The following is a 26,423-nucleotide window of genomic DNA, read 5'->3' as shown; positions in this document are numbered from 1 at the left end:
TCTCCTGAGTGTTGGAAATTACACACCTAGGCCACCACGCCCAATTTAAACTAGCATTTTTTATTTTAGTTTGAGACAAAATCCCATTATGTTACTGAGGCTGGCCTTGGACTTGGGAATCCTGTAGCCTCCTGTCCAGAGTAACTGGGATTACAGATATGTACCACAATACCTGGGGTATTAAGCATTCTTGCCATTTAAAAAATGAAAAAAAAAATAATAAAAGGTTTAAGGAAAACTTTGAGATGTGACATCTATGTTTGAAACCTTGCTGATGGTGACTATTTGATGGTGTAGACTTACTCCCAGGAGTTCTATGCCTTAAACACATTTTAATATGATATTTATATTTCAACAAAGTAGTTTCAGGAAAAGGAAAAAAAGCAGTTTTTATCATCGCATACTGATATTTTGGTTTTCACTGTATCTTTGGCCTGCAACCTAGTACAACATAGACAATGAAGTAATCCCACTCTTAGCCACTATTTCCACAATATTAGATGAATGAGGTGTTTCTTTGTATTTACTTCCATAAAAGTGAAACCTTATAGTAGAATTATATTCTTTCTTATTCTTGGAGTACTCACTCACACCTGCATGAAATAATTGATACAATAAATGAATCACATCTCCATGCTCAGTGAAGAATCTCAGTAACACAGCTCAGAAAGAAGTGACCAAAACACATACGACTTTTACATTATGGCTATTTATATAAGGGACAAAAGGAGAGAATTTGAATAATATTATTTAGGAATACAAAAAATTTTAAAATAAACCAAGAAGATCATTACCAAACAAGCCAGGGTATTCAGCATTTCCCAAAGAGAAAAGCACATGATTGGAGAACACCAAATAAGGGATTTTCAAAGCATAGGTAATATACTTAACTTATGTGGAATAAATTAGGGAAGCTTATTGTTAAACTAGAAATATACTTTAAAATACCCTTTCCTATGTATAATAAGGCTCCCATTACTGTTTGCACACTAGGAAGTGGTATTCCAACCTCACAAACAGAGAGAATAATTTAACTGCTCTAGAGGTGGGCTTAGCCAGAGAACGTTCTAGTTTTGCAAGATTTTAAACTGTAGCCAAGGTTAAAGATCAGAATAAGCAATGTATTTCATAGTACTAAGTAAGTAACATTTTAAAATATTTTTAAAGGATTTAGCTTAGTGGCTCAAACTCTTTCCTGGCAAGTGTGAAGTCACGAGTTCAATTCCTGGTATGGAATAAAAAAATTATATATATATATACATACATACACACATAGATAGACAGACAGACAGATAGATAGATAGATAGATAGATAAATAGATAGATAGATAGACGTGGAAGAGAGAAAAAAGCAAAACAACTTTTTGTCTCTTCAGAGAAACACATTTGTGCTAGTGGGTAGCATTAGTATCCAAACTAATAAAAACTAAGGGTTTATAATTAAGCTAATAGTGTGTTTCTAGAAATAGATTTTATGTGATCCTGGAAAGCCAAAAACCAGAGCTTTTTAGATTATCTAAACAAGAAGCCTAGGAACTTCCCCTTGTTGAAGAGATAATCCATATGAAGGAATGTTTGCATGATCTTTCAGACATCTTCCAACTTCTGCATCCAGAGCCCATAGAAAATTGTATTCTGCTCAAACCTCAATCCAATGTGTTTATGATGTTTAATATATATTGTGGCAACTTTCAATGAGTGATTTCACTCACAACAAAAGTTTCAGTTTAAATTAATTTACCCTAATGATAATCTGAAACCACACTAACAGGAGAAAAATTTTCACATGTTGAGTGATAGTTATTAATTTCTTGGTATTATTTGTTTTCGTGTTTTACTTTTTTAAAAATCTTTTAATTAACTCTCTGGATTAAAGGAATCTTTTAATACTTTAGTTCATGCTTATAGTGAAAAGCAATTAAGGAAAAATGAAAGCATCATCCAGCCAAACGAATTCCTGAGAGTCCTTGATAATCAAGATAATCACCTAATTCCACATTTTAGTTTCCATAAGAGGAGGACAATTAAGAGAACTCTGATTAATTATTAAAAAATAAACAACTAAAATAAATCTAGAGTATTTTCCCAGTGCAAAGCACAACAGACTAGAAAGGGGACATGTAGATTTTGTACTAGAATCACAAAATGTACCAGCATTATGTAAAGGAGAAAAGAAGTAATAAAAACTCAAAAGACTTATGGCATATTCTTAGAAACAATCAAAAATAGAAAACACCATTAAAATGAAGACAAATTTTGAGTGGTCAAAAGAGTATAGTTAAAGGACGTTTACATATAAGCACCATGACATTGTCAGAGGCTTAACTGTGCCCCTCCATTCATATTTTGAAGTTACAATCCTGTTACCTCAAATGAAATCACATTTTGAACTAAAAAGTTTAAGGAGGTACTTGCATTACCGCCTCCTTCTCCATACCATACTTTCCAAGAGCCACAGGGGCTGCCTGCAGCCACAGACAGTATCAAACTCTTGTGTGTTTTTTTCCTATATATGCACACCTACATAAAGTTCAGTCTATAAATTGTTCACAGTAAGAGGTTAACAAGAGTGAATAAAATTAAAATTGACCAACTATGCTTTAGTAAAAGTTACATGAATGCACCCTCTCTCAAAATACCTTATTTTACTGAGCCACCACTAGCATATGACATTTTTCCCCTCCTTTGGGAGTGGAGAAACTTCACATTTTAATTTAAAGAATCACTTTAGGGTTTCTCCTTGGCATATTCACATTGATGCATTATTCCTCTTGCACTTTGGGTCCGTTATTAAGCAAATTAAGATCTATTTCCACACAACCACTGAAATGCTGTAGTTGGCCATTGGTAAAAGAAACTATGGCGTGGTGAATCTTCACTAAGGAATCCACTGTTAGATTAAACAAAACCACAGGATTGGGCTCCTGTGAATCCATGTGACTGGATTTGAACATAGGGTTTTCAAAGAGATGATCAATTTAAACTGAAAGTGGTGTCCTGACAATGAAAGAGAGATATCAGGCACAGAAAGACCATGTGAGGACATGATAAGAAGCCAAGTATGCACAACCAAAGACAACTCAGAGGAAACCAAATCTGTCATTGTGCTCATGCTCTGGGAATTCTAGACAAAGACCTATGAAAAATTCCTTTCTGCTGTGTAAGGCCCCCAGTCTGTCGGACTTTGCTATCATCATCCTAGAAAACTAATGCTTACCAAAACATGATGTAAGGGAACAGAGAAAAACATGAAGGATGTTTGTTTAATATCAGAATGCTTCTTAAGCTATGATGAAGACAAAAGCCAAAAAAAAAAAAAAAAAAAGGAAAACTCTGACTGAATCATATAAAAATGTGTCATCAAATGTCCTAGAGCAGATCATAAAAACTTAGGTACATATATGTTTGTAATATCTTATAAGACAGGAAGTTAACACAGGCCAGAAGAAAGCATCTTCTGAGCAATGTAAGAAAGTTAGCTCATCAGAAATGTTGGCAAGAAATGAATAGTTCATTTGGAAGAGAAGAAAAATAAGTGGTCATTAAAAAACATGAATTTTAAAAAGACAATCTCACATTAACCATACATGTAAATAAAAATGATACACTATACTATTTTATCTACTACATAAGGAAAAATTGTTATTAAAAATTAACAAAGTGATTGATTGTGTGCATTTAAAGAAACCAATACATTATTGTACCTTAATTAAAAAGAGAAAAGTCTCTATGGAAGTGGTAAATCTATAAGAGGCTTAAGCTTTTGAATTACAGAGACAAAGATGTACATAAGGACTGTAGAGAATCAAGTAACAAGCAACTTCCACAGAAAATGTGCATAGAAATAAAGCAAGAACACTAGATGAGGCAGAAATTTGCTTTTATTATGCGTTGTTAAAAATGGTAATATATGGTCCTCCGTTTTGCCCACTCCCAATCTGTGGATACAATCAACTTCTGTCAGAAAATGTTTAGAAGCAAATTTAAATCAACTTTAAAATGTACTGAATTTATTTTCTTATAATTATTTCCTAGATGATAGAGTATGATAGCTATTTATATAACTTTTACACTGTGTTAGGTATTACAAGTAATTTAGAGATGACAAAATACACAGAAGGATACACAAGGTTATGTGCACATTTTGGATATTGAATATCTATAAATTTTGGATGGACCCAAGTTCCAGTAGATAACAAAGTATATTTACACACATTAAAGCCAACTTTTCAGATTCTTTGCTCAAATTACCTTGCAGGAACTCATGGTGTGGCATGAGTTCTCAATATTTGTTTTGTTCCTTTTCCTAGTAAAAACAGTTGTGAAAAACACATTTCCTAGAATTCCTCCTGCTTTGAGTATGCAATAAATTCTGGCTAGATACTCAGAAGTACAATTGATGTACAACAGCTTCAAGGAAACATTCTGAGAGCACAGCTGGTCTGTGTTCATTGCTTCTTTCCACAACTTACATTTTCCTGTCAGCTGGAAAGTAGCCATAAGGACTGATGCTAAGGCAGTCATCCTGAATGACCGTCTCCCTCAGTATTTCACACATTCACCCTCCTACCTCTATTCCCAGGGTACGACTCTAGTTCAGTTCATGATTTTTACCTAGACACAGGACTAGCATCTATTATGATAATAACTTATCTGTGTAATATCCTTACATACTTGTTTATAGGAGGCATTGTATTCATATTTGCGGAGACCCTGATACATTGCTCTAAGAATACATTTTAAATGAACTTATTCTGTGTTATGTCTTATTGTAAGTTTTGCTATTATTTAATTACTGTGAGGCCAGCAGATGAGCAAATGACTGCCATTGAATTGATTGTTATACTTACGGATCCCAAAAGTGGGAGAACACTACATCACCTGTGAGGCTACACAAGGAAGCCCAGAGTTGGTCCAGAGACAGCAGGCAGAGAAGAGTGGAAAATGACTTTTATTCTGCTTTCTGCACAGAGATTTCTGATTTGTTATTTTTGGGTAACTCCAGTAAACTCCAGGGCATAGTAACTGTTACAATCTCTTTGTCTGGCCTTGGATGGTTAGGGTAGAATAGTTCCTGGAATCATGAGAGTGTCATAAAATAGGTATTGGAGTGGGCTTCCGATTGGTTGGTTTGCATTTAAAAAGTACTCTCAGTAACAATTTGTTTAATATCCCTAGGAAGGCTAATAATATAGAAAATAAAATACATTGTTAATCCAACCCAACACTCTATCATCAACCTAGTCACTAAGGAGGGGAGTGCTTATATTCTGAAATCATGTTTCCTCCTCCCTTCTGAGCACAGTTAACTAATCTGAGGGTGTATGTGACCCAATAAATGTCAATCTGATAATTTAGAATTATAAGAAAATGATGTCAGTAACTATGTATCCAAGCATTCGTGCTCTGTCCAGTCATGTTTTCTACATAAATATGAGAAGTTGCTTCTTTTAATCTGCTCCATTGATCCCCAAGTCTTTTTTTTTCTTTTGCCAGTACCATGCTATTTTTTTTAAATCACAGTAGCTCTATAGTATAATTTCAAGTCATGGATTGTGGCGACCCCCGGATTGCCTTTGTTGTCTAGAATTGTTTTTGCTATTCTAGATCTTCTTTGGTTCCAAATGAATTTTAGGAATGCTTTCTTTAGTTCTGTGACATATGCTAATGATATTTTGATTGGGATTGCATTAAATCTGTATAACAATTTTAAGAGTATGGCCATTTTTACTTAGGTAATATCTTGATTCTCTGGTGTGAGAAACTGAAAGTATAAAGAACAAAATGTAAAATAGATATTGTGAAACACAGGAAAAACTCTTCAAAAGAAGGGGGGATGAAGGAAGGGAAGAGAAAAAAGGAGGAAAAATGTAAAATGAAACAAAGCTTTGTAAATGAGGAGGGGAAGAGGGGTTGAAGGGAAAGAGGATAATGGCGGGGGGATCTAAGATGTATTATGTGCAGGTTCAAGGTCCTGATCATGAAAGTGATCACTGTGTATATCGAAACTGTGTCAGCAAACAATAAAGAACAAAGTTATTGGGAAAGGAAAAATACTTTTATGATGAGAAAGCTAGTTCCACAGAAAGTAATGAAATGAATTAGTAGAAAGAAACAGTTAAAAGACCAAGCTGCATAGAAAGACCACAGTTCCTTCTTACTTTTTAGTTTCTGGTTTTAATACCCTCCTGAAGGTGGTCTACATTCCTACCCTTAGATTTCATGGATTCCTTGTGCCCTTAAATAAACCTCCTTTGTGTTTCATGCCATTGGCAATTAGAGTAGACCTCATTAACAGAGATTTCCTAAGAAGTATCATGAGCATGTATAAATACAAGAGTAAAATTAAGCTAGTGAAAAGAACTTCAAACCATACTTGCTTTCTTTTTCTGAGCTTCACTCTGGCATTTTAATCAGCAATCTAAAATTCTTCATTTCTCAATCCTTCCTAGGCAACTTTCCACGCAACTCAAATGATTCATTCGGCTCCAATACTTCAAGAATCCCATCTTACTCCCTCCTTAAGCAAGATCATGTATTCACTGGTTCTAGTCTGAACTTGGCACCCATTCATTCTTCAACATTTATTAATTTCTTTCTACTGTTTCCTTGATATTTAAGCATTGTAGAGTTCAGGTACAGCTGAATAGACATGGGGGAGGGTGTAGATCAGGATCACAGAAATTATGGTGATTCATACAGGATTTTTCCCACTATGATAACGTCTGTGCAGCGGAGGCAGAGCTGAAAGAAACAAAATGTGGAGCACACACACCCACAGTGCTGAGCACTGCAGGCTGTGGAGGAGCCCAGGACCATGCAGCTCGTCCTGCTTCCCCAGCCATTCTGTGTCGAATTCCTCCACATGCTCCTAAGGAGAAGTATTTATAGACTGCATGATTCTTCTCAGTTTGGAGGTGCTTTTCCCTTGCCAACATAACTCCACAACCTTCAATTTTTAATACCAGTTTTCTTTCAAGATTTACTTCTCACCACCTCACTATTTTTAAACTGAGACATTTAATTAATTCCCCTAATAATTGGGATATTTTTACAATTTAAATTAGTGAAGGCAAACGTTTTAGAGCTTTTAATGATAACAAACAACCTGCTAAGGCATGCGTGCCATAGGTTCGCCACCACTGCAGATTGTGCTGGCGTGTTTAATGATTGCAACTGTTCACATTAGTGCTGTGTGAGTATGATATATGTGATTAGAGTGGCTGACTCTACCCTCTTCTATCTTTTCATATTATCCAGAAGATGAGGTTTTCCAGAAAGTCACATATGTAAGGCATGTTCCATCAATAGAGACTTGTGTCTAGTCCTGCCTTGTACTTTATGCATTTATAAATATCTATAGATTTTACTGTAACTACTTTTAGTCTCTCTCTCTCTACCTATCTATATTTGAGTTTCATATTCACTTACTTTGAATATTTTTGAAACATATTTTTATTATATCAAATATATACATACTAATAATTCAGGACTAAAGAACATAAGCTTTCCATTGCGTAATGGAAAATAAAAAATACATATCCATAAGGATAAAGTAGAAACTAGATAAACATGTTCTGAATAGAAAATAGTGAGTAAAATATAGTTCAGCAAAAATTGAGACACTGTACTGCCACTAATACCTTATGCAGTGTCTTTACTGACTAAATAATAAGTCTGGAAATATTCATTATAATTGAAACAAGTTCTAATGTAAAATTACATCAATGAAAGATAATGTCAGCATTCAGATTTATAGTTGCTTTCATGTGAACCTAGAGTAATTTCAGGGGCTATTTAAGTCTTGGGAAAATATCTGTTCAAGTAAATTCTATTTTTTAGTAATATGAATGAAACAAGTCATATCAGTGTGCTTTGATCATAATGAAGTATAATCACATTAATGATAATATTTCATTCATGAATTTGATGAGATTGAAATTACATCTTCAAACGTAGACCTTTTTAATACTAAAATGCTAATTTTCTCAACTTTACTAAGGAATAAAGCAATATCTGACTTTTGCAGGTACATAACAAATGGATTAATGAATACAATATTAAAGTAATTAGATCCATTCATGGCTTTGAGTTTGTAATTTGAAATAGCTTATTAAATGCATAAAAACTCAGTCAGGCATGACAGAGCTCATCTGTAATTCCTATACACCTGTACGATGAGGCAAGAGATACACAAGTTCAACAACATCCGGGGTAGTGAGTTACAAAGACCCTGTCTCAAAAACTGAAAAACAAACCAAAATAAAATCATAAAAAGGGCTGGAGATTTTGTTCAGTGTTAAAGTCCTAGGTTCAAACTGCAGTAGTTAATATGTATGCGCATATATATTTATATAATATATATATAATGTATGTATATATAACATATAATGTATATACGTATATATATGTTATGTATACATACATACATATTAAACTTAACCAAGTAGTCCTTTTGTTTACTATTGACACTGAGCTAGGGATAACAACTATTTCCTGGTTTTATAAGATGTAAATAATGTGTTTGTAAGGCTTGAGGAAGAATAATAAGGATTGCTGGTCATAGCCATGAATTCCCCAATACACATCTCAAACCAAGTCAAATAAATAAAGGAAAGTAAGGGTTGATATTATAAAATTATCTTAATCAAGAGGTTCAGAAACTTTTTGAGTATCAACTTTATTTATCATGCATACTTTCTTTGTAGGACTGGCACCAAAGTTGCTGAAGCCATTCTTAACGCATTTAGAATGTAAGCATACTTTACTGCTACATCATTAGGTTGAATAAAAAATTTTACAGTAGAATACACATTGCCATTAGTGGCCCACAAAAACTCAAAACAGTCCCCATCTTCAAAAACACTTATTCCCTTGTCCTTACGAATGTGTTCTGTAATTTCTAAAAGTTAAACTTTCATCATATTTTGGTTACCTCTTGAATATATTAATATTAAACTGTTTTAGATAGGACCTTGGTACTTTATGCTAATAATCAATAAAGGATATTTTCAGGAATGTAGTTCCTTCATTTTATATTGGGCATTTCACCTAGTCAACAGCTAAGGTTTAGTTTAAAACACTAAGTTTAATTTAAAGATAGGAAGGCTCTGACATAAAGAGTATATTTAACAACTTATATAAATTCAGGAAGAAAATTTTATTGCTAGCTACAAAGGTACATTGTAGAGTAAAAATCATCTTGGGACTGGTGATATAGCTCAATGCTGCAGAGACAGCCTGGCAAGTATAAGGTCCTCAGTGTGATTCCCAGTACCATAAATAAATAAATGACCTATAAAATTAGGCAAAAAATCTTGACCTGTATCTGGTTCAAGTTCTACAATATTTGTAGATAAGGTTTCTTTTCTTTTCCTTCTTTCCTCTTAATAAGTTTCCTAATCCCCAAATTAAAAAAAAAGTTTGTAACAATGGGAATTATTTGCATATTAAAAATTTTTAAATAGGATTTAAAATGTTTTACACATTTCAATTAGCATTATTAAAACCCTCCAGATTTGGGAACACCTACTTCCCTTGGAGATCATGGACAAACTAGATATTACAAAACGATTCTCTCAGTGGCCTCTGGCCATCCCAATTTTGCCCCATTTTTCGCTTGAAGTACTGAAAAAGAATTGTGGAATATGTTGGGATGAGAGGGGATTGGCTGGAACAGATGAGGCTCGTATCTAGTTTCCCTAGAATTTCTTTTATACCAAGAATTGAACTCACAACCTTGAGCTTGCGAGGCAAGGGCTCCATTGTTGAGCTATATCCCTGACTTTAGAATGCCCATTGATATGGCCAAGCATGGCCTGTTCTCCCAGGTATAAACCTACAGTGGGCTTCTTTACCAGGCCCCTCAAGTAGGGTGCAACTGGCATATATGTAAATGATACCCTGGCATATGCCCAGGATGTCCTGGGCAGTTAACTTGTGAAATATAGGATAAAAGCCAAGAATTCCAAGTTTCTGTTCTTCCTCTAGCCTTATGAAAATAACCCATTTATTTCATGTAATGTGTTACCTGCTGTGTTCAGTCTGCTGGTACCCAGTGAATACTCAAACTACCTTGGAGGTATGCAAAGTTCTCTATGGTAACTTTCACCATCAAGCTATTCATCAGGAATTTAGAAGTATTTTATGGTTTTAGATCCAAATATAGCTTGATTTGTATGCCACTTAGCAACAATAAGGAAACCAACAAGGCTGGCATTATGTAATATAACTTCTAGGTACCTCAAATTTTCAGAGTTGCTGAGGGAATTACATTAAATATGATGGTGGTGGTGGTGAAGGTTATGATAATCATATTTAATAATTATTGAGTGCTTATCATGAAGAGTTACTGTTTAAAGCACACTGCATGTATTTGCTAAATCTGTAACTTTACAAAGTGGGTTCTATTTTGATTGTCATAAATAAATTGAGGCCTCAAGTTTATGAGACATGCTAATCTCATACAAGTAGTGACAGAGCCATAATTTAAACCTATGAATTTGGACACAAGGTCTGTCTGCTTAATCCCTACATGATGAGAAGTTCCTTTGGATGGAGTGGACATTTCTGATGCCAAACTTCTACATGATGTGGACCGCCTTTCTCTCTCCCCTTCTGCTCCAGCCATATGCTCTCCTCCTAGTAAATGTCTTGTTGGTCTCTCAGTCTAGACTTACTCCTCAAGATGCTTGCATAGTTGCTTTCTCATTTTATTTAGGACTTCGCTCAACTGTAACGTTTAAAGGGGCTGTTTCTGACAACTCCTAGCATGGCAATAGTTCTCTAGCATTTTCTTTCCCTATTGTTCACAGCCCCAAAGATTACATGGTAGAATATTACCTACTACTGTAGTTTCTTCACTGACCACCAGGATGTAACTCTCTGAAGAAAGGAACATTTTTTGTTCAGAATTTTCACATACATATCAAGATTTGAATATATGGTCATTATTAAACCACCTATCCACCTATCCATCTATCCATCTCTCCATCCATCCTCTACCATAGCCATTCACTAACCATTTACTCACCCTTATGCTGCACAGTGCTACCTACTGTCCAACCAATCATTATTAAAAATAAGTCACTATTGATTTTATCATGAAAGTAAGATGTCATTGTTTTTTCTACTCAGCATCATCTTTCTCCTCCATTCCTCACTTTATTTTAAAAGAAAATTGTGAGCAATCAGATGCGGCAATTGGAACACTCAAGCTAGCAGACAAAAAATAGCTTCTCCCCTAAATTAAGTGAGGAAAGTAAGTTTTAAATCTAAACCCTACAGGGGTCTGTTTGCATATTTATTTATTCAAGAATTTTATATACAGCAATCACTTTTTTGTAATCTCCCAAGTTCAGTGTGACTCTAGACTGATGCTGCCCTGAAATCATCATCATCATGCTAGTATTTTTACTCCAGATCATTGCTGCTTACAAGACACTTAGGACTCAACCATAGAGTTTTAAAAAGGAAATAGTGAAAGATGTGAAACTGGTTATGATAAAAAAGAATATCTTTTCAGATTATGTGTGAAGACAATATAGTAGATTTTGAAAATTATAATGACACTGGATTCTTTTATCTTGTACTTGGGGTATTTCATTATTTTTCACATTTAGGATTGAAGGACAGGCTGTGTTTTGTGGGTTATAAGTTTAGAAAAAAAGGTTTGCTACTCTCTATTTAGATTTTACTGACTTTGGGAAACATTTCTTACTCTGTAAAGTATTTCTTTCTTTTCCCTAAACTGAAACTGAAAAGCTGGTCATCATTCAATTGAGTTTCTACATTTTTAGTAGAATAGCAGTATTTTACGGAATTATTGACTCTTACCCTGAGGTACCAAATTTACCAGTGTCTCAGAGAAGGTCTGCAGAGAGGTCTTGAAAATAGGGGAGCCAGCAATCACACAGTGAGGAAAGGGGAATGCCTGTAGCCAAGGCAGCAGGGCTGAAATAGGAAATGAAAACTCCACCTGCCCGAACACTGTGGACACACACATTTCAGCCCTGCTCCGAGGAGCCAGGTGCACAGAAATTTCTGCAGCCTTGACAATAGATAGATGTTGCTTGTGAAAATGAAACAACGCAAAAAATTGAATCCTAAATGTTGATACAAAATTTTCATTCCTAAAAGCACAACAAGCCTTTCACTTTTGTTCACGCATACTTTTCAACCAACAAAAGTACGATGCTTACTATTATCTCATGCATTCATCAAAGCATTTTGCACAGACCTAATAATTTAATCTTCATCAGAAGTTCATGAGGTCGGATCATTATTACAACTGTTTTATGTATGACAAAAATAAGACAAATGAAGATTATGCAATCACAGAGCTGACAGCAAATGAGTAAACTAGGATTAACACCCAGTGCTCTTGTTACAGATGTGGGCTTTTGGCCACTAATGTAAATATTGGTTAGTATTAAAGTGAACACATTTCAAGTAATTGTGCTTAAATATTCTGATACAAAAGTGAGTATATGTTTTAATAAATAACTTTTACAATTACAGTGTTATAATATTCCTTTTCATTCTATGTAAGTTCTATTTTTACTTCTTCAGCCTATAGAACGTTTGTTGAATTTCTGATTTATGCAAACTATTTTAAATCAACTTGAATAAAAAAGCAGAGATATTATGTTCATAATCTGTAACTTGTTTTCCCATAAATAAGTTACTTGCTTCCTTACTAACTTGTGCTAAAAGAGGAAATGCTTCTGGGTGTGTATTTGGACAGACCATGGAATATATATACTTTTGCCTTATTTTTCTTTAAAAAACTACAATAAATTTTATTTTACAGTGAGGACAGTACCATCATATATTTAGAATGCCAAGAAAGGAAAATATCTAGTGTTCTGCATTCACTAAATATCATTGAGTAAATGGAGTTGTAAGTTTTTAAGTGGAAAGTAAAAGATAAAACTCAAATAGCTTTATTCTTTTCAGGTGCATAATCACCATATACATTTTACCTTATTGCACTCATAAATTCAAACTTTGTTCTCAATGATTCTGAAATTTAGAAAAATATACTGACACTACAGACCTAAATAATATAGTTATTTATTGTGATTGCGTTATTTTTCAAATGGGGTAACTGACAGGTCTGAAGGTCTATGATTAGGGGCAAAACTTTGAAGAGTATATGTGTTTAAAATCTACATAAGTATGTAAGAAATGTGCATACCCATTTTCTGAGATTTGCAGATGTTGTGGTTTATACCTAGATGTCCTCGAAAAACCTCATGCACTCATAGGTAGAGCTTTTGGAAGATGAGTGATACACATCAGTGGCTTGGTCTACTGATGTGTTGAGAGCTAAAGGTGATATTGGGAGGTGAAGTGTTCTGGAGGAGGAGGTTCACTGAGGGTGTAGCCTGAAAAGGTCTATCTCCCTTTTTCCTCCCTTGATTGCTCTTTGCTTTCTGCTCCTATTCCATGAGTTGTTTCTCCTCTGCCATGCCCCCTTGCCTTGACATCCTTACTTGCAGTAACCAACTATGGACTGAAACCTCTACAAACTAAAGACAAAATAAACCTTTCTTTCCTCCTTTATATTTTAGGTTTTGGATATTGTGTCTTAGCAATGAGAAAGTAACTAAGACACAGATCCCCTTCACCTCTTTGACGTGGATCTTTTCTCTCTTTCAACTACGTCTCATTTATTCAATTTGATTCCATTCCTAGTGCTATTTTTACTTGTTCAGTTCTGTTGCTTTTTGAATGGAGGCCACTATCCTAGAAAGCAATCCTGACAGATCAACTTTGATACTCAGCCTCACAGAACTTACACAGATTCCTTGGATGGATCTATCTTCAGTTTGAATAAAACCTGTCCCTGTATTACCTGACATGCTTAAAGCACCTGGCTTGACATATTTTCCAGTGATAATCTGTTGGCTCTTTCCCAGTTTCTATTGTCCTTTTCCTTATAGACATAAAAAGCACTCAGGTCTTATTGTCCTTTGGGGTTTGTCCCATATTGTTTGTAATTTGGATTTATAGAGGTGTAATATTACTTAATTTTGTTGTGTAAGTATTCCATCACCAGTGGACTTTGCTAACTAGGTACTCTGGTGGCTTTGACATAAGGACTTGTCAAAATCGAAGAGCCACTATCATCACTGTCATTCATTGGTTTTTGAGTTTTTTAAAAAATAGCTTTATGGATTTATCATTTATATGTAATGAAATTCAGCCATTTGAAATTTAAAGTTTGACGAATATAGTACGTTTATGAAGTTGTACCATATTGATCATAAGTAGCAATTTTAGAATATTCTCATCTTTCCATATAAAGAAACCTCCTATCAATTAGCAGCCCCATTGTCTCAGCCCTAAGTATGTGCTAATCTGCTTTCTGCCTCTATATATTTCCCTGCTCTGAAAATCTGACATATGTGATATCATACAATTTGTGAGAACTTTATGATGCTATTGGTGGAATATGACAAGTTTAAACTTAAGTCACCTTTGAAGTTCATTCCAACAAAACGTGGCAGAAATTCTGTAAAACATTTTGTAATGATATGTCCATATACTATTTTGATTTCGTGATAGCAATCTGCATCATTTGACAACATGTTGAGTTGATAACGATGGCAATTGTATCAATAAAATATAACACATTAATTTACTATGTACTAGTTATATTCCAAGAATGTAATATATACTCACCAGGTAACATTCATGGAGACCTATCAGGGAGATATTGTGTTTATCATCTCAATTTTACTGATGGAAATGGAGGCAAAGTAAAATGAGTGTGTTTTCCCAAGCTACCTGGCAAACCTAGACTCCACTTCCCGGGTTGGAAGCACTATGTTGAGACTCTTCTGTTTTAGGTGTTTTTGCCACAGAACATTGCCTTCCTTTCATCTGAACACAGTGCATAACAACTTAGGCTACGTACGCTAAGGTCCGGCTCAGTGTCTATCTCACATACCGCTTAATTTTATTAACATATAACTTAAAACTAAGAGGATTTACAAATGTATTATTATTAGTTTTTAGAATTTTTAAATTTTTCCATTGAAATAATAATAATTGGAAAATTCTCCTAATTGGTAGCAGTCCAGGTCTTTCAAATCCAATGGCTACTTTTTCCAAAGATGCAATCTATATAGTTGATCATATTCAACTACAATGAACTACAAAAAGCTCTTTGACAACACAGAAAGAACTAAAGACTTAAATCTGCCACTACAAATCAATAAATATAATAAAATACCAAGTATGACCTAGTCATCTGAGTATTGAGTTGGACAAAATTAATTAATAATCTTGTAAATTCTCAAACAATTGTAAAACAAGGAAAGGAAGAAACAGCGCAAAGTTCTACATGAAAGCAAGTTATCATTACAGAATGATAACTCTCATATTCCTTCTATAATCAACCAAGAGAACAATCTTTCTGCTTCCCTTGAGAGGAAGGAATTTCTCATTCTATAAAAGCGTCTTTCTTTCTAAAGACTCATAAAAAGTTTTGAACAGTTTCCTCCTTGAAAAAAATTACCAACATCATTTCTAGATTGAGTTTCTAACTATAATAGAAAATCAACATATAACTAGGAAATTTACCAGGAAGGACGTAAGAAGCACATTCTCATATCTACAATTCCCTTTTCACATGAGCAGAAGCACATTTTCTTTTGTTGAGATGCTCTCCTCCCAACACTGCCAAGTTCAAACCAAACTATCTTCAGTATAACACAGATACCAGAAGCTATATATTCTTGTAGGTTGTAAAGAGGTACATCAATTATGATTTTATGTAACACATATAATGTCACTGAGTAGCAACCACCTTTTCAGGAAGCAGAGGGAAAAATAAAACTTTAAAAGATTTATTTATAGTGAAGCAGAATGTTTTGAAGCAACTCGGCTCATAAAAAGACCAGATGCTACAACAGCACCAAAACCAAAGTCACATTTTTGACTGCCTGGGTGAAATGATACTTTAATATGAGAGCAACAATAAAGTTAAAGAGCATTCAGGTTTAGCTCTATTCTTCTAGAGGCTTGCTGCCAAGTGAATCCTTCTAGAAAATCACAGAAGGCATAGTTCTCATTGGCCATATATATAACCTAGGACTATTTTGGAAAACAAATGGAATAATTCTCTGAAAGAATGATACACTGTGAAATTGCACAAATGCATTTACAATTTCTTTTTTTTATTTTCTGAATATATTTGTAAAGAAAAAAATAAGTGTAGTTACACTTCACATTTAGAAACATGATAAAAGAATGCAAGTTTTTCGAGTTATTACTCACATGCTGGAGTAGTATTTTTAAATCTCCTAAGCACTTTCCAATACAAGTTCTGCTTTACTTGTTTGAACTTGTTGCACAAAAAGGCAGCTTCTTGTCTTTTTTACTGGTTCATTTCTCATTAAATTAGAGAAATATATGTAAATCTTAGGCATATTTTGCATTGTTTAAAAATATATGCAAAGGCCTTTCTGCAAATAGCTTCCGAGCCCAAGCTCGCTTAACGCGCATTGATAAGGTTATCGTGTTCGGGAGTGTATATTTAAACAAATATTGGAGACCAAAATGAGGAGTCACAGAAGGAAGTAAGATTCATAAGTCAGCACAGCAACAGCAGAAACTTCATGTGCAGAAGATGAAGTCATAAATGACTGAAGTTCAACGTCAGTGGCTGAAGGAATGATACATTATTAAGTAAAAAGTGCAGAAGGGAGAAAGAGTATCCAAAAACTCAGGTACCTGAACACAATGGATTTGAAAATAAATCCATAGAGGAGGAGCTGGGCAGATCTGGGGTGCCCTCACTGGCCTCTCTGCGTGTCTGGAGGACTCTGGATTTCTGCGCCCAGACTGCTGGAGTTCCCTCAGGCTTCCAGGTGCAGTGAAGGAGAGAGGTGGGTTTAAGGCTTCCACATCAGCCTCCTGATTCCCGGCTTCATTTGGAGACCTGCTGAGCTCCCGATAGGTGGGCTGGCCCACACTACCAGCCTAGCCCAGCCTGTTTAGCTGCCGCGCCTGGCCACAGGTCTGCAGAGGAGGAGCTGGGCAGATCTGGGGTGCCCTCACTGGCCTCTCTGCGTGTCTGGAGGACTCTGGATTTCTGCGCCCAGACTGCTGGAGTTCCCTCAGGCTTCCAGGTGCAGTGAAGGAGAGAGGTGGGTTTAAGGCTTCCACATCAGCCTCCCCATTCCCGGCTTCATTTGGAGACCTGCTGAGCTCCCGATAGGTGGGCTGGCCCACACTACCAGCCTAGCCCAGCCTGTTTAGCTGCCGCGCCTGGCCACAGGTCTGCAGAGTAGGAGCTGGGCAGATCTGGGGTGCCCTCACTGGCCTCTCTGCGTGTCTGGAGGACTGTGGATATCTCTGCAACCAGGGAGGGTCCACAGGTTCCTGAAGCACTGCGGCCTGTGGTGAGTACCCTAACCCGGCTGCGATTGAAGAACTGTGGAGCTTCCAAGGGGCAGGTGGGCGCACAGTGTCCCTGAGGCCCAGCTTGTCTGGAACTGCGGAGTTCTGAGCAGGCAGAGGAGGGCCACTGGTTCTGTAGGCCTAATGGCTTGGAGTAGCGCGGCGCCAGAGTCCCAGTAGCTCCAAACATAGAAGGGGATTTTCAACAGATCCTGAGGAAGCTTTCAAGTAACACTTGAAACACAGAAATATAGGAAAATGACAAAACGAAAGACCAAATTACAACCTCAAACCTCCAGCCCATCTCAAGAAACCCTAGGAGCGATGTATATAGAAGAAAATATATCCCATCCACCTCATATATCGGACACAATAGCCACTGAAATTGACAAGCAACTCCAGGAAGCTTTAAAGAAATTCAAACTCGAAATAATCTCCCAGATAAAAGAAGAAATGATAAAAGAAATGAAAGAGATTCTAAATATATCTAAAGAAAACACAGATAAAAAATTGGAGGAACTAAACAAAAAGATAGAATCCCTAGACGAGCAATATAAGAAACAAACAGAATACATAATGCAGATGCACAGAGATATACAGGAAATAAAAAACTCCACTGAAAGTTGTAAAAACCGCCTTAATGAAAGTGAAGATAGAATTTCAGACCTTGAAGACAGGATTGCAGCTAGTGAACAGGAAAGGAAAGATCTTTTGAAAATAACAAGGAACCAGGAAACAACAATTCAACAACTGCAAGACGATGCAAAGAAGAATAACATAAGAATGATAGGGATTAATGAAAGAGAGGGAGACAACATGAAGGATGTCAGGAGGATATTTAGAGAAGTAATAGCTGAAAATTTCCCAAGCATGAGATCAGAAACTGACATCAGGATCAGTGAAGCATATAGAACTCCAAACAGTCATAACCAAAATAAAACTACACCCAGACATATAATAGTCACCATCCCAGAAATCCAACACAAAAATAGATTATTAAAAGCTGTCAGAGAGAAAAGACAAATCACTTATAAAGGAAAACCTATCAGAATCACAGCAGACTTCTCAGCACAAACGATAAAGTCAAGAAGAGCATGGAGTGAAGTATTCCAGATCCTAAAGCAAAATGATTTCCAACCAAGACTGATATATCCTGAAAAACTATCATTCAAAATAGATGGTGCAATACGATACTTCCATGACAAAGAACAGCTGAAGAACTTCATGAACACCAAACCAACCCTGCAAAAAATATTGAAAGACAGTTTAGATACACAAAGGAAAAAACCACTAAGCAAAGCAAATAATTAAACAGAACAGAAAGATAAAGATGCAACAGCAGAGAGATAACATTCCTACAATTAACCAGCATTTAACAGTAATAACCATTAATGTAAATGGTCTCAATGCACCAATCAAAAGAAACAGACTAGCAGAATGGATCAAGAAACAAAATCCAACCATATGCTGTTTACAGGAAACCCATCTAACCCAGAAAGATACTCACAGACTGAAAGTCAAAGGATGGAAAACAATTCTTCATGCAGCAGGAATCCAAAAAAAGGCAGGAGTAGCCATTCTGTTTGCAGACAACGTGAACTTTAAACCAACAATGACCATAAAGGACAAAGAAGGTCACTACATACTCATAAGGGGAAAACTCCAAGAGGAAGAGATAACTATCTTAAATATATACGCACCAAACTCCAGAGTACCCAGTTATATAAAACAATTATTAACAGAAATGAAAACTCAAATTATCAGTAACACAATTGTAACAGGAGACCTTAATACACCACTGACACCAAGGGACAGATCAACCAGACAGAAAATGAGCAAAGAAATAACAGAACTGAATCACACCTGTGAACAAATGGGTTTGATAGACATATACAGAATGTTCCACCCAACAACATCAGAATACACATTCTTCTCAGCAGTACATGGATCATTTTCTAAAATAGACCATATATTAGCTCACAGAACATATTTAAGCAAATGCAAAAGAGTTGAAATCATCCCTTGCATATTATCGGATCATAGCGCTCTGAAATTAGAAATTAATGACAAAGGATACTGCAAAAATTCCGCAAACACATGGAAACTAAATAACACACTCTTGAGTAATCAGTGGGTCACAGAAGAAATTAAAGAAGAAATTAAGCAATACCTAAAAGAAAATGAAAATGCAGATACAACTTACCGGAATCTGTGGGATGCAATGAAAGCCGTTCTGAGAGGAAAATTTATTGCACTGAGTTCCCACATCAGGAAAACAGAACGAATACAAGTAAATAACTTGATGCTACACCTCAAACAGCTAGAAAAAGAAGAGCAAGTCAAGCCCAAAGCCAAAAGAAGAGAGGAAATTATAAGAATCAGAGCAGAAATCAATGCAATAGAGACTAAGAAAACAATCCAAAGAATCAACGAATCAAAGAGTTGGTTCTTTGAAAGAATAAATAAAATCGATAAGCCCCTAGCCAACCTTATTAAAAAAAGGAAAGAAAAAGCTCAAATTCATGCAATAAGAAATGAAAAAGGAGAAATCACTACAGACCCAATAAAAATACAGAGGATCATCAACACCTATTTCGAAACCTCTACTCTCAAAAGTTTGATAACACAGAAGAAATAGACAGATTCTTAGAAGCATATGAAGTACCAAAGCTAGATCAAGAGGATATAAAACTGTTGAATAACCCAATCTCTGCTAATGAAATTGAAAATGTAATTGGGTCCTTGCCCACCAAGAAGAGCCCAGGCCCAGATGGATTCACTGCAGAATTCTACAAGAAATATAAAGAAGACCTAATGCCGACACTCCTCAAACTATTCAATGAAATTGAAAGGGAAGCAATCCTTCCTAAGTCATTCCTGGAAGCAAATATTACTCTAGTACCAAAACCTGAGAAAGACCCAACTATAAAAGAGAACTATAGACCGATCTCCCTAATGAACACAGATGCAAAAATCCTCAATAAAATATTGGCAAATAGGATCCAGCAAATCATCAAGAAGATTATACACCATGACCAGGTGGGATTCATCCCAGGAATGCAAGGATGGTTCAACATACGCAAATCAATAAATGTAATCCACCATATCAATAAAGCCAAAAATAAGAATCACATGATCATCTCTATAGATGCAGAAAAAGCCTTCGATAAGGTCCAACACTTATTCATGATAAGAACTTTACAGAAAATTGGAATAAATGGTCTTTACCTCAATATAATAAAGGCCATTTATGACAAACCAACAGCCAGCATCATACTAAATGGCCAAAAATTGAAAGCCTTTACTTTAAAATCGGGTACAAGACAAGGATGTCCTTTATCACCACTCCTATTTAATATAGTACTGGAAGTACTAGCCAGAGCAATTAGGCAAGAAAGAGAAATAAAAGGGGTAAAGATAGGAAAAGAAGAAGTTAAATTATCATTGTTTGCAGATGACATGATACTCTACATAGAAGACCCCCTAAACTCCATTGAAATACTCTTAGATACAATAAATAAATTCAGTAATGTGGCTGGATACAAAATCAATACTCAGAAATCAATAGCATTCCTATACACGAACAACAAAATTACAGAGAGGGAAATAAGAGAAACTGGACTATTCACATTAGCAAGCAAAAAAATGAAATATTTAGGAATTACTCTTACGAAAGAAGTGAAAGACTTATACAGTGAAAATTATAATACACTGAAAAAGGAAATTGAAGATGATCTCAGAAAATGGAAAGACATCCCTTGCTCATGGATAGGAAGAACAAACATTGTGAAAATGGCCATTCTCCCAAAACTGTTATACAGATTCAATGCAACCCCAATAGAAATACCATCAACATACCTTATAGATCTAGAGAAATCACTCCTAAATTTCATCTGGAACCAGAAGAGACCTAGAATCGCAAAGGCAATTCTAAGCAGCAAAGACAAAGCAGGAGGCATCACAATCCCTGACTTGAAGTTATACTACAAAGCAACAGTAGTAAAATCAACATGGTATTGGAATCAAAACAGAGCTGAAGATCAGTGGAATAGATTAGAAGATACAACCACAACTACGAACACACTCAACCACCTTATTTTTGATAAAGGAGCCAAGCAGGTTCACTGGAAGAACGACAGTCTCTTTAATAAATGGTGCTGGAAAAACTGGCTCTCCATTTGCCGAAAACTAAAGCTAGACCCATGTCTATCACCATGTACTAAATTAAAATGTAAATGGGTCAAAGATCTGAATATTAAAACAGAAACACTAAATCTATTGGAAGACAAAATAGGTAGAAACCTTGGAGACATAGGAATAGGTAAAGAATTCATGAACAGGACTCAAACCGCACGGGAAATACTTCCCAGAATCAATAACTGGGACCACTTCTTATTAAAAAGTTTCTGCATGTCAAAAGAAATCTCCAGCATAGTGAAAAGAAAACCCACAAACTGGGAAAAGATTTTAGTGAACTCTCTCTCAGACAAGGGCCTCTTGTCTAAAACATATAAAGAATTAAAGAAACTCAGACCTCCGAAATTCAAAGATCCAATCCAAAAATGGGCATCTGAGATGAATATGCAATTCTCAGATGAAGAAATGCAAATGGCAAATAAATACATGAAAAAATGCTCATCATCATTGGTCATTAGAGAAATGCAAATTAAAACCACACTGAGATACCATCTCACCCCTGAAAGAATGGCCAGGATCAAGAAAACCGACAACAAATGCTGGAGAGGCTGTGGGGAAAAAGGAACTCTCCTGCACTGCTGGTGGGAGTATAGACTGGTACAGCCTTTGTGGAGATCTGTCTGGAGATTTCTCAAAAAGTTGGGACTGGAAATCCCATTTATTCCAGCTATTCCACTTCTAGGCATATTCCCAGAAGAACTGAAAGCATCATACCACAGTGATATATGTGCACCTATGTTTATAGCAGCACAATTTGTAATCGCCAGATCTTGGAAACAACCCAAGTGCCCATCAACTGAGGAATGGATAAAAAAGTTGTGGTATTTCTATACAATGGAGTATTATTCAGCTATAAAGAAGGATCACATTGAGATATTTATCAATAAATGGGCACAGCTTGAGACCATACTCATAAGTGAAATAAATCAATCTCGCATGTGTGAATACCGAATAGTTTCCCTAATGTAAGTAATGATTCAAATATATAAAAATATGTGGTAATCATGATTCCCCATTAGGTGGCCTTGAAGCCTTATAAAGTTTTCACTCATTAATTAGAAAGGCTTTATTCTGGGCTTCTTGATATGAAAATATTTGAAGCTAGAGTATATGAAGTTTTACCCAAATATTTCAAGGAAAAAGACACTATGGTAACTACTATTAAGTCAGGTTATAAGGTGGTGAAGTACTAGGTTATTGAAACAGTCATGCTGTGACCTCTATTGTTATATTGTTATGTCCTGTTTTATCTCAATCTCCCCCTTATTGTTTCAAAAAAAATATTTAGTCATTTCTTATGTTTGTCTTAATTAAAGAAAAAATTCCAAAAAATTAGGATATATAAATAGTGTAACTCTTTTCGATTTCCTATTAACTTGTTTTGAAGTCCTGTAGTACTCCCACGATCTAGTTTTGACTGATTAGACTCTGTTCCATTCTATATGATAGTATCAAGTTTGAAGACATAGGCAACTACTTTGAAGACAATAAGATTCACTAAGATACCCATTCTGGTTTGACTATTGTCTTCTTTGGAAGTCCTGTAATGTTTACAATGCCTAAGTTTTATTGGTCTTGTTCTCTACTGTTTTGTCCAACTTTATAATATCTAATAAGATAGACAATTCTTTTTAAGGAAACAAGGGACAACGTTGATAACCATTGTTGATAAACTTGTACTCTGTTCTACACCATGTGCTACGTCTATCCTTGGTATTGACTGACAGCTTTGTTTTGCCATATTTGACTGTATTCTCCCCCCCCCAAAGAAAGTAATAAGCACTAAGGAGTAATAAAATCCAAGATGTGTAAATTTTGTTGTAAAAAAGAGAGGGAAAAAAAAAAAGAAAAGGAGCTCTAACGGATATAACAGCAAGTGTGTTTGGGGGTGTTAAATAGCTGACTTTATCAATGTTTTTGGAACATTGAACACAGCTGTTTGCAGTCTCCCTGTTTGAATGTCCACCTTGTGTTCTTTGATACTGTGATTTGAGGAACTATTTTCAAGAAAATAGTGTGTAATCTACTAGCAGGTAATTTCTTACTGTTATGGTTTTTTGTTTTGTTTTGTTTTGTTTTGTAGTTCTGTATTGCGTGTACCCTTACGCCGCTTTGGTTTGTTTTGTGTTTTTCTCTTTTTCCTCTTAAATAAAAAAAAAAAAATATATATATATATATATATATATATATATATATATGCAAAGGGGAATACTTCTATACGTTAGAAATGGAATAGTATGGAAGGGAGAGTTACTTTTGCAATCGGAGAAGGGAAATCATACTGCTATGATCTGAACACTGAAGTCCTCCTTAGACTCACAGGCTGGCATTTTAGCTTGCAAGGTGATGTTACTAGGAGGAGGCCTTGGGGGACAAACCCCGCAACAGTGGAATTATTGTCCTTATAAAATAGACCAAATGTAACTCATTTGCCCTTTCACCAGAGGAAGACACAGCAAGAAAGTGTTGTTTATTAAACTGGAAACAAATCCTCTTCACACAGCAAACCTGCCAGCACCTTGACCTTGAGTGTTACCACTTCTGGAACTGTGCAGAATAAATCTCTATTGTTTACAAGCCATTCAGCATATGATATGCTATCACAGCAACCCAAATAGAGTAAGCCAGGTCTTTTCTATTTAAACTGATTTGTACTTTTACAATGACAGAATCTTACTTTTTAAATTATTTCATGTGCACACATGTATTCAAAGCACATAACTCTAGGACATTTTATAAATAAACGAGAGATAAAATGACCACATGATATATGCATTTCCAAATGGGACTGCTTTCCAGCAACTTACCAGTTGTGCAATTTCTAAACTCAATATCATCAATTGCGGCTCCTCCTCCCAGATCTTTTGTTCTGATACCTTGAAATATGACTTGAAAATTCCTTAACTTTCCTAGCAGGATGACAGCATTTTGCCACTGATTACCAGGATTTTGTGTACTTTCTTGCCAAACTTCAGATAGTCCTTTCTCTGTCTGAAATTAAACAGGCTTACATTAGAGAAATAGTCAAACACATAATAATAATAAGAAAACCTAGCTATTTATTTAGACCAGAATTTTCTGATGAATACTGGGGGTAAAAAGAGATAGAAAAACTTTGAAACTCCGACAATATCCATGATAGAGTTTATCTCTCCAAAACAGAGCGCATTAATCCTCCAACATGCTTCCCAAAAGCAATACAGGCAGGATTAACAATTAACTTGTTCTGGGATTTTCACAGATATTATTGTGGCCTTGGCAGTTAAATTCACCTGTCATTACCTCTGCACAGAATTCTTAGAACTGGATGAAATTTGAACCATTTGTACAAGTTCTGAGTTTGCAGTAAATGGTCTTTCTAATTATATACTTTAATTAGTGCGACTGTAAACTTCCCAGAATTTAAATCATTGACCTAGGAAAAGATAAAAGAGAGATGAAATGTAATATATATGAGAAAAATCACTTATTCCTAATGTACAGGATAAGTATATTAGTCAGCTTTCCTATCACTGGAACAAAATATCCAATACCAATAATTTACAGATGAGAGGGTTACGTGGCTCAGTTTCCAGTGGGTTCAGTCCATGCTTAGTCGCAAAGTACAGAAGTCCTGACATAAGTGTACTGGAGAGGATATCCACCCACTTCATGGCAGGGAAGAAAGGAGGAGGGAAGGGAGGAGAGAAGGTAAGAATTCACCCTGCCTAGTCATGTGCTCTGTGATCTTCGTCCAACCAAGCTCTGTCCCCAACCAGGCTCCACCTCCTAACTGCACATTTAGCTGCATGGGTTCATTCACTGATGAAGACAATATCCCCATATTTGAGTCAGCTTTCATACAGATGTACCTTTCTGCTAAGTAGACAGATAGACAGTAGACAGTAGACAATAAATCACGATGATAGATGTCTAGCAAAGAAAATATACATGTGTATGTTTGTTTATGGTTATCCACCAAATCTTTAGTTTATCCATGATTCTTTGTGTTAAATCACCGTATTTTCAGGATAAATTCACAATTAGAACCTTGACTTTAAAATCTGCAATCAAAACCGTGGAATCAATGAAAATATTTAGCAGAATGGCAGGCAGAAAATCAAATAAGATGTTAAAACATACTCATAATATACAGCCATGATATGCATATGTTTCAGATATTTTTTAAAAATGAGTTAAAAAAGAGAAATGTCTGAAGATGGGCCACAGGATATACACATTCATATTTTCATACTTATGGGAAATTAATATTAATAAACATTGCTAATGTCTCCTATTGCTGAGAGAAATTAGATATCTGATCAAGTAGCTCTTTGTGTGGCTACAGGTAGCATGTACAAGCATGTATCACTCAACCTAAAATTAACTTTGCAGTAAAGGGGATGGGAAATTCACACCTAATTAATAGAATTTTCAGTCTTCCTGATGACTAAAGAGAAATCCTTTTCAAGGTTAGTCTTTGAGTCTCAGAGATGTTTTTGCAATTTGGTATCAAAAGGATTTAGTTAAATTAAAGATTAAAGTAAAGGGGATCTGTCTGACACTTAGCAATATTAGAGATACGGATATTGATGAAAGTTCATATCAATTTACAAACTTTATTCACTTTTCATCTGCATTTGACTCTGCAGCTTATAGAACAATTATTAGCTATGGCAACACCCCTGAAGGAGTTAACAAATAACATCAAAGAAGGTCATATGATCCCTTTAAACAACAAAATATGAATCTTTTCTTAAATTTTCTAACTAGGTTTCTATTTTTTAAAATGATGACTTGAGTAAAATATTCACTGGATTTTATGTGGTAGAAAA

The 26,423-nt window shown here is 35.4% G+C and overlaps 1 protein-coding gene across 1 annotated transcript in view; it reads right to left on the bottom strand.

The window, feature by feature from the left end:
- Malrd1 (MAM and LDL receptor class A domain containing 1) overlaps positions 1 to 26,423 on the bottom strand; it is a 647,937-nt gene that overhangs the window by 217,544 nt on the left and 403,970 nt on the right. The window contains exon 29 of the mRNA XM_063237894.1: positions 24,417 to 24,600. Coding sequence (XP_063093964.1) covers positions 24,417 to 24,600 — 184 coding nt within the window. The remainder of the gene's footprint in view (positions 1 to 24,416; positions 24,601 to 26,423) is intronic.

Source organism: Cavia porcellus, unplaced genomic scaffold (assembly GCF_034190915.1).
Source record: "Cavia porcellus strain 051 isolate PalLab524CR breed Dunkin Hartley unplaced genomic scaffold, mCavPor4.1 scaffold_27, whole genome shotgun sequence".
NCBI lineage: Eukaryota > Metazoa > Chordata > Mammalia > Rodentia > Caviidae > Cavia > Cavia porcellus.
Note: the sequence above shows the minus strand (reverse complement) of the source record. Positions and strands in the feature narration are given on the sequence as shown.